Source organism: Vanellus vanellus (genome assembly GCF_965231255.1).
Source record: "Vanellus vanellus genome assembly, chromosome: 5".
In the NCBI taxonomy this organism is placed as follows: domain Eukaryota; kingdom Metazoa; phylum Chordata; class Aves; order Charadriiformes; family Charadriidae; genus Vanellus; species Vanellus vanellus.
Window position 1 is genome coordinate 43967701 of NC_138910.1, and position 8036 is coordinate 43975736.

Genomic DNA, 8036 nt, shown 5'->3' on the forward strand with positions numbered 1-8036 from the left:
GTGTGTGGTAAAACACAAGCATCAGACATAAGTAAATCTCAGCCTTCAAATCTTTAGAAGTATTTTTCTAAAATATATATATATATATATATCTGAGTTCATCAGTAAGCCAAGGGCTGCTGAAATGTGTTTGGCAGTAGTCCCTGCTGCCTCCAAATGCAGCTGAACAAACAGCCCACAGCTCGCACAGGAAGACAGGCCAATTGGGTAGGAGGGCAGGAGGGGATAGCGGGGTAGATTTGGTGTCCCAGCACGAGAGAGAAGCACACTGCCACCTCTGTGTTTATATAGCCGCTAGGAACTGTGCTTAGGAATTGGTTGATCCTGTGGTTGAGGTGGTAGAGAAAGACCTTTCTAGTTTTCCAGCATACATTAAATGACCAAAATGATTTTAAATAAACTTCACTTAAAGCTTTGTGTGTCTTAAAGAAAAACTCAGTTTGGGAATTTGACCTGTAGGGCTCTTGGAAAGAAAGAAAACTTAGATTGTTTTTCTTGAGGGGGGAGAAAAAACCCAGCAGACTGTTCTTTAATGGTGATTGTTGTTTTCAGGGAAGGCTTTCCTGGAATGAGATTGTTACAGTAATGTGGCATCGCTGCTCTTTTTATGGCATCTTTTTGCTCTTCGTGACTTTGCCGCTTTCGCAGACACTTTCCCTCTATTCAACTTGCAGTAAGCTAGTAGGCTTCAGGAGATTGACCACAGAGACTCTGCTGGCTGCACATGAGGGAAGTGTGCACAAGACCAAATTAGTTTTGAGTAGTGGAGTTTATTGAGGCCACATCTGCAGCCTGCATGATTTTACAGCCACTGTTAACAGAAATACAAGGCATGGAATAACCGACGTCTATTTTAGCTGTGCAGCATGAAGTGCTATTATTAGGACCAGCATTAGAAGCTGGAAATCCAGATACACACAGGGGAGGGAGAGAAGCATCTTGAAGGCAGTGATTTAGAGAACTAGAAGGAGGCTGTGCTCTTCAGCATCTGCTGTAACTTCCAGGTAACAGCAAAACACTGGCGAGCAGGTCCAATGAATGTTCATGGCACGGTAGCCTATAACATGACGAGTGGGGATGCTTCTGTTTCTCCAAATTACTGTCTTTCGGATTTCATAATAATCTTCCTCTGGTGTTTAATATGACCTTTTTTTCAGCGTCGTTATGCACTGTGACTTGCAGTATTGAGTAAATGCCAATCCACCAAGTCCTGGTACAGGGCTCTGGGGAGTGATGGCAGTGACAGTCCAGTCTTGCCCCATAGAGTGCACAGGGGAGGATGGATGGATGGATATGCGATTTACACGGCGATTGCGTTGGCAGCCAGTGGCAGCAGCAGCTTGATAACAAAACTATTACATGTCTGTGGCCTTGGGCAACCTGGTCTAGTGAGAGGTGTCCCTGCCAGTGGCAGCAGCAGCTTGATAACAAAACTATTACACGTCTGTGGCCTTGGGCAACCTGGTCTAGTGAGAGGTGTCCCTGCCTATGGCAGAGGGGCTGGAACTCGATGATCTTCAAGGTCCTTTCCAACTTAAACCATTCTATGATGATTCTATGATGATACCACATTAAGCCACAGAAATTTCCCTTTCAATATATAGAAATAGCTTGAAGTAAACCATGACTGAATGCGAAGGAGCTTCTTCCCCTCCTGCCCCTCTACACCCACTGCTTTGGGAAAGATTGCATTGAGAATGAGAACATCAGTGGGATCATTTTGGGGATCAAAGACTAATTTTACTTTTGTACACTTGTGATCTGAAAAGCAATTTCATATTGCTGATGCTATTGCAGTTTTGTAGCAGTCCTCTGTAGCAATGGTGACCTGGAGATGGTACACTTTCTGCTTATCTACTGCTCAGCTGTTGCTTCATTTCTTCTCTTTTATTGCAGACTGTCGTAAACATTTCTCCAGATACTTCAGTTAGCAGTCTTTAAAGCATTCTTCATTCAATACCTCATGCGCAACAAGCATTTTTCCTAGTTTTGATACTTGCTTTCTTATTCATCCTTTCCATTAGGAGAAGCCTTTTGTATCGGAAGCAGCTAGGAAGAAAGAGAGAGACTTGGTAGCCAAAGAAATTGAGAAGTTTCAGGTATCTATTCAGACTCTGTGCCGGAGTGCCCTTACGCTTGGCAGAATCATGGATTACATTCAGGAAGACATGGATGCCATGAAGAACGAGTTGCAGATGTGGCGGCACGAGAACAGACAGCATGCAGAAGCTCTACAGAAAGAGCAAAGGTGAGTGTCATCAGGGAGTTTGATTTATCTCTCAAGACAGATTTCTGGTTTTAGGAGAGGGGAGAGTTTTGCTCACTTTTCAAAGCAAATTTGTTAGTCATTTTTGTGGTTTGGGGAGAGTTTTTTGCAGTCTGAATTGTTTTTTGAAGTGTTAAAGTCTTAAGGTCTTTTCATCTCAGTTTCATGAGATGTATGTGACAGCAGAGATGCAAATGTTAATGTGAGGTGAGAGGGTTTGATGTTTTGTTCTCACAAATATATAAGGAGCAATGGGTGAAGACCTTAATAAACAAACTAGGTTTTGAATCTGGACTAGAAGTGGATTCCTGAATCGCAACCTTCTCTCTTTATGCTACTGAATTCAGAGTGTTCTGCAGTGGTGTCAGTAACAGTTGTTTTCTGTGCAAGGTTAAAAACAAACATTGGAAAGCCAGGAGAGTGGAGGTGACGTGCATAATAAAAACAAGGAGGTCAAGCCTAGAAAAAATTTCTTTGACCTTACTTGTCTCACCAATGTGTCTTTATGCTCCTTGAAAACAGAATGTCCCTTCCAGTTGTGTGTCCTCTGATCTTAAACATGAGCTAGATACCGATCTTGAATTCGCAGTCAGCCTAGATAGATTTGCTGCTCCCTGAATCCACGTGCTTCATTCATGCAGCAGCAAGTGTGTGTGGTATTCTTAGCTAAGTCCTATCTTGGTAGGTAGCAATGTGTTAAATGTTGGAAATTTACAGCTACTGGCTTAGTCCACTGGCTGGGGTGGGAATTAGGGCTTTGGTTCACATATAAAGTGTAATGATGTTAATTCCTTGCACTTACATAGCACCTTCTATCCCAAAACCTTGACAGGCTTTAACACTCTGGTTGGGCTCTGAATATACAAAGCCTGCAAAGAGAAAGGAAATGGTGTTTGGCTTTATTTTACGCTTGGAGAAACTGAGGCATTGAGTCACTAGCCTTTTCACCACACCTAGTGACAGGGAGCAAGTCTCAGGCCTTTCTCCAGGCATGTTCTTACTCAGCGGATCCACTTGGACTTTGCCAAACAAGTCATTTATACTTCGGCTGGTTTCCCAGCCCAGTGACTGTACATGCTTCGCTGGCTTCGTACATCCCCTGAGTTCCCAGGCAAAGTGTGCTGAGGACAAGACTGTCTCCTTGACATTGGTGCAGAGGGAGAGAGGGAGTGGGAAGAAGGAACTGCCCAGTTGATTTTGCTTGCAGATTTATGTCAAACCAAGAGTTACAATGGCCAGCTGTTTCATGTGAGACTGCGAGCAGGCTAGCATCCCTTCAGCAGAGCCACTCAGTTCCCTTCCACAAGCTAAGACTGCCACAGTGTATCCTAGCACTTCACAAGGTTTTGTACGAGATCCTAATCAGATCAGTGTAGTGCTAAGGCATGTCCAGTGCTTCGGGAAAGAATTACAGAGTATCAGACATGAAGAAAACAATGCTTCCCATATGTACTGGAATTTGGATGCATGTCTTTGTTTTCTTTGCTTCTGTGAAAGACAATTGAAGGATCCCATTGGGGAAATGTTAGCGCAACTTCTAGCGAAGCTTTTTGTGATTTATGCTAATGTGGTAGAAAGGAGGGGAAAGCTAAATGATTTTGAGATGCATACTTTAGCAAATGAGTCCTCAAACTGACTGGGTAATTCAGAATGACAGCAAGCTAGTTCAGTCTGTCATTTCCCTGGCTGTGCAGTGTTCCTGAAGATCAGCAAAGCATTACAGAAAGGGGGCACATTTGTTTTAAAGCCAAACACCCCATTCACTTAAGATGTATCAGTGTACTTGTGGTTTATTAGCATGGGATTTATTAAATTTCCTATTAGTGTGGGATTGCCTGCCCTTGTCAACAGCTAGTGATGGGACAGTTTTCATGTACCTTGCCTCCTCTCAGATGTCTACCTGCTGCAGCGTGGTGCTGCTGGCAGCTGCTGGTGTCTTGCTGCTGGCTTGCTGGTTTATTGCAAGAAATAGCTGGTAGCAGGCCAGCAACCTCCACAGCAGTTGTATTTGTCCTCCTCTGCCATGTGCTTCTCTCATTTAAGCTCTTGTGACGAGGCCTGGAGGCATGGCTGTTACCATGTGTATCATGGTAGGACCTGGGGCCCCCTGTAAAAGGTGGGTGTCATAGAAAGGTTTGGATTGGAAGGGACCTTTAAAAATCATCTAGTCCAACCCCTCTGCCATGGGCAGGGACATCTTTCACTAGATCAGGTTGCTCGAAGTCCCGTCAAACCCAACTTTGAACACTTCCAAAGATGGAGCATCCGCAGCTTCTCTGGTCCTTGTTGTGTTCTGTCCCGCAGAGTTAGGTGCTGCTTCATCCCTAGGCCAGGCAGTTGCAGCTTTTGGCTGAGTAACATGAAAGTAGTGCTTGATGTATACATAGTTTGGGGTGAAATAACTGCAAAGCAAAGAGATTTTAGCGGAAAAGATAGATTAGCCAAGAAGTGACTTTACTGTTGAGTTGTGGGTGATCTCTCTTGACCAGTATTATTGTTTGTCCATGTTGTTAGCTATGCCTTTGTTCTCTTTCTAAACTTTCTTTCAGGAAGGGTGGGCACAATTTAAATTCTTTGCAAACTTTCAGGTATTGAATATACTTTCTTAGAGGCAGAAGCGGTATAATGTTTCCAATAACATCATGCTCTTTGTATTTCTTTCAGCATCACAGACAGTGCTGTAGAACCATTAAAAGCTGATCTGGCTGAACTGGAACAGTTGATTAAAGACCAGCAAGACAAGATCTGTGCTGTAAAAGCTAATATTTTAAAGAACGAAGAAAAAATCCGGAGGATGGTTCTTAGCATAAACCTGTCTTCAAGAAGGTGAAGAAGAGGAAGACAAAAAAAAGCCTTGGGACTGACTGACATTCCTACCAAATGAAAACAAAATAGAAGAGAAAAACTAAGATATGCCTTGTTTAGATATAAAATGTTTAGGGACCAGAAGCCTAAAAATTGTATAAAACCCCATTATTGCATTGATCTTTAGATGTTGATATTACCCAGGATAAAATTATATTCATTTGAATGCTCAAGTTGCTGAGCTATTAAAATAACTTGTTTGTTTAGATGTGAACCACTGTTACTCACCAGGTCTTCACAGCCCTCTTCTGCTGCTTGTTGAGCACAGTTTCTGAGCCAGTTTTCTCTGCATCTCCTTCTCATTTCCACTGAGGTTACTTTTAAACACGCTGTCATGAAAAATGGGTATTAGATACTTGTTTTGCCCCCTTAAAAAAATGTTCCAAACTCCTGCAGGTCAGGAGGTTCCTAAATCCTGTTTGTTATTAACAGGGAAAATTATCTACAAAACAATGCCACAAGATCAAGAAGTAAAGCCTTGTCCAACTTGCAGTTCTTTGCACCATTACAGAGATGATGTCATGTTTTCAGAGCTATCAGGAATCTTATTAGGAGCAACTGAAAATGCACTACGAGCATCACCGTGTAGGGGAGCAGAAGTATTTTATCTGCACAGGTGTTAATTCCATTTTTATTGCATATGTTCATTTGGAAAGGATTAGTTTAAGTACCTGTTTCCTCCCAAATGCACGTTCCTGTAACTTTTTGTACATGAATAATTCCACTGATTTTTTTAGTTAACTGCAGATGTCTGTACTGTTTTCCTAATGACCTCTTGAGTGTACTGCACATTAGAGTCTAGCTTCACTTATTCCTAAATCTGCAAAGCATATTAGCATAGACACAACTTTCTGATACTGCACTGAGCACAGAAGGCTTTAGTCCCCTGCAAGGCTGTTCTCTCAAGATTTTTATGATGTGCGAGAACATCTTCTCCTCCCATGTTGTTTGGATTGTGTATGAAGTGCTAGTGTCCTTTTTTTTTCCATCTTTGATTGGCAAATCTGTGTGGGTTTTTTTTTTTATTTGGTTTCTTTTTCCAGTATCTGGACCTTGAAAAACATACCAAATGGATCATCAGCAAATAGCGTGAGTATTTAGTATGTTAAATACAGACCTTTTAAAGGGCAGGATGCTGTGCTGTGTGGGGTTTTGGTGGGGGTGGAGAGGATGTAGGGGACTTGTGAAGGAATAGGAGAAATATTCTGATTTATTCTTAACAGCACATGACACTATGATCTTGTCACTTATTTTTATTATTTAAATATCTAAGCTTAAATGCTGAAGCAATATTCTGAGTAGGGTCTAGAGAGGCATGACTCCTGCAGTGACCCAGCCTTGCATTGCAACCCTCTTCTGTGGTGCACTGCTTCTTACCCAGGGTTGGAGCCTGTCCACTGCATCCTGGGTCTCATCACACAAAGGAAAAGGGGTTTAGGATGTCCACCAGAATCCCCAGAGCCCAGAACTGATGGTGAAAGCCTACGTGGTCAATATATAACTTCAGAATGCTCCCTCCCTTCTCCCTTTAAATACTTGCATCAAAAAATACTGGTTTGGTTGGATTGCTCAGACCCCTGCTTAGCTGGTGTGTGACCCCATGAGCCCCTTGTCCCTTGGTGCTTCTGTTGCCACAGCTAGAAGCCACCCTTTAAAACCACAGAGATTTGTTACCAGTCCTCCAGCCTTTGCCGCCCCCTTGGTGCCTCTCCCACGCATCTTGTCTGCATCCACAGACAAGACCTCCCTCCAGCGCAGTGCTGCTGGAGCACGGCACTGGCAGGAAAGCAGTAAGCGGAGACCAGTAGCAGGGTGTTTCAGGTGTTCTTCAGGGACATGAAGTGATTTCAGTCTGTCCTGGGTTAAACAGGATTTAAATTATGACTTTTCCTTTCCCTCAGCTACTCCATTTCACAAAACTCCCTTCGCCAGACCCCCTCTCTTTGTCTTCCACCTGCTGATGGGTGCTGCACGCTCTTCGCGTGGTAATGTGACCCATGCACTCATCTGTCCTTGCGTTATAAGTGACTATCCCCTGAGTCAGGGTGGAAAGCCCTAGGGCTCATATAAAGCTGGGGCTTGGAGGCACTGATTTGGTTCCTGGGAGACCTTAAGGATGGCTTCTTGCATCTTTATGCACCTGTTTTCTTATGCTTTCTGCATCAAATACCACTTCAAACAAGAACTGGTTAGTGTTAGGGTTTAATAACATGTCTAATGTCTCCTGCAGTCTTAGCTGGCCCTCTGTCTAGGTTTGCTTTGTTTTCCAGTACTATGGAACAAAGCTACTGTCTTGGAGCTGAGGCTTGGTTTGACTTTAAGGCAGGTTGAGGATGCAGCACCGAAAAAGCAAATAAACAGCTGTGCTTTATGTAGGGGAGAAGAGCCTCTCTGAAAATGGATATAGAAGAATGTCTCTGCGTGCACGTCTGCCTGCATCTCTTGCACGCTGCCTTGCCTGTGCCTTGGGCTTGTGTTTCAGCTTGTGGGTGGTTCATTAGCAAGGGAAACTTTGCTAGTGTGGCGGTTTGGGGTTTAAAAACCTTACATTGTCAGGCCCCTCTGGCGCTAATGGAGCCTGACAGTTCTGGGAAGCAGGACTTGTATTTCACGACGTGCCTGACATTCCTCTCTCGTGCAGGTCAGGAGGTGGCTGCCAGCCCCTCTGGGTTAAGGCTGCGGAATATTTCTCAGCTGAAAAGGTAGAGTTGCTGGCAGGATTCCGAAACACAGTGGCTAGCCAGCGAGGGACACCGTTGGAGCAACAGGACCTCCCCAGATCAGGAGGACTTGGGTCCAGGAGCAGAGGAGGCTGGAAGGGGATGGTGGGGTGAGCTTAGAGGTCTCTATCTCAGGACATCAGTGAGTACTCTGGGTGTTGGACGCTTCCCTAGGGTGGGAATGG

The 8036-nt window shown here is 44.0% G+C and overlaps 1 protein-coding gene across 2 annotated transcripts in view; it reads left to right on the plus strand.

The window, feature by feature from the left end:
- The window catches only part of TRAF3IP1 (TRAF3 interacting protein 1), a 47829-nt gene extending 42466 nt beyond the window's left edge, over positions 1 to 5363 (plus strand). For both annotated transcript variants that reach the window (XM_082483565.1, XM_082483566.1), the window contains 2 exons: positions 2025 to 2248; positions 4931 to 5363. In XM_082483565.1, coding sequence (XP_082339691.1) covers positions 2025 to 2248; positions 4931 to 5096 — 390 coding nt within the window. In that variant the 3' untranslated portion in view covers positions 5097 to 5363. The remainder of the gene's footprint in view (positions 1 to 2024; positions 2249 to 4930) is intronic.
- The last annotated feature ends 2673 nt before the right edge of the window (positions 5364 to 8036 follow it).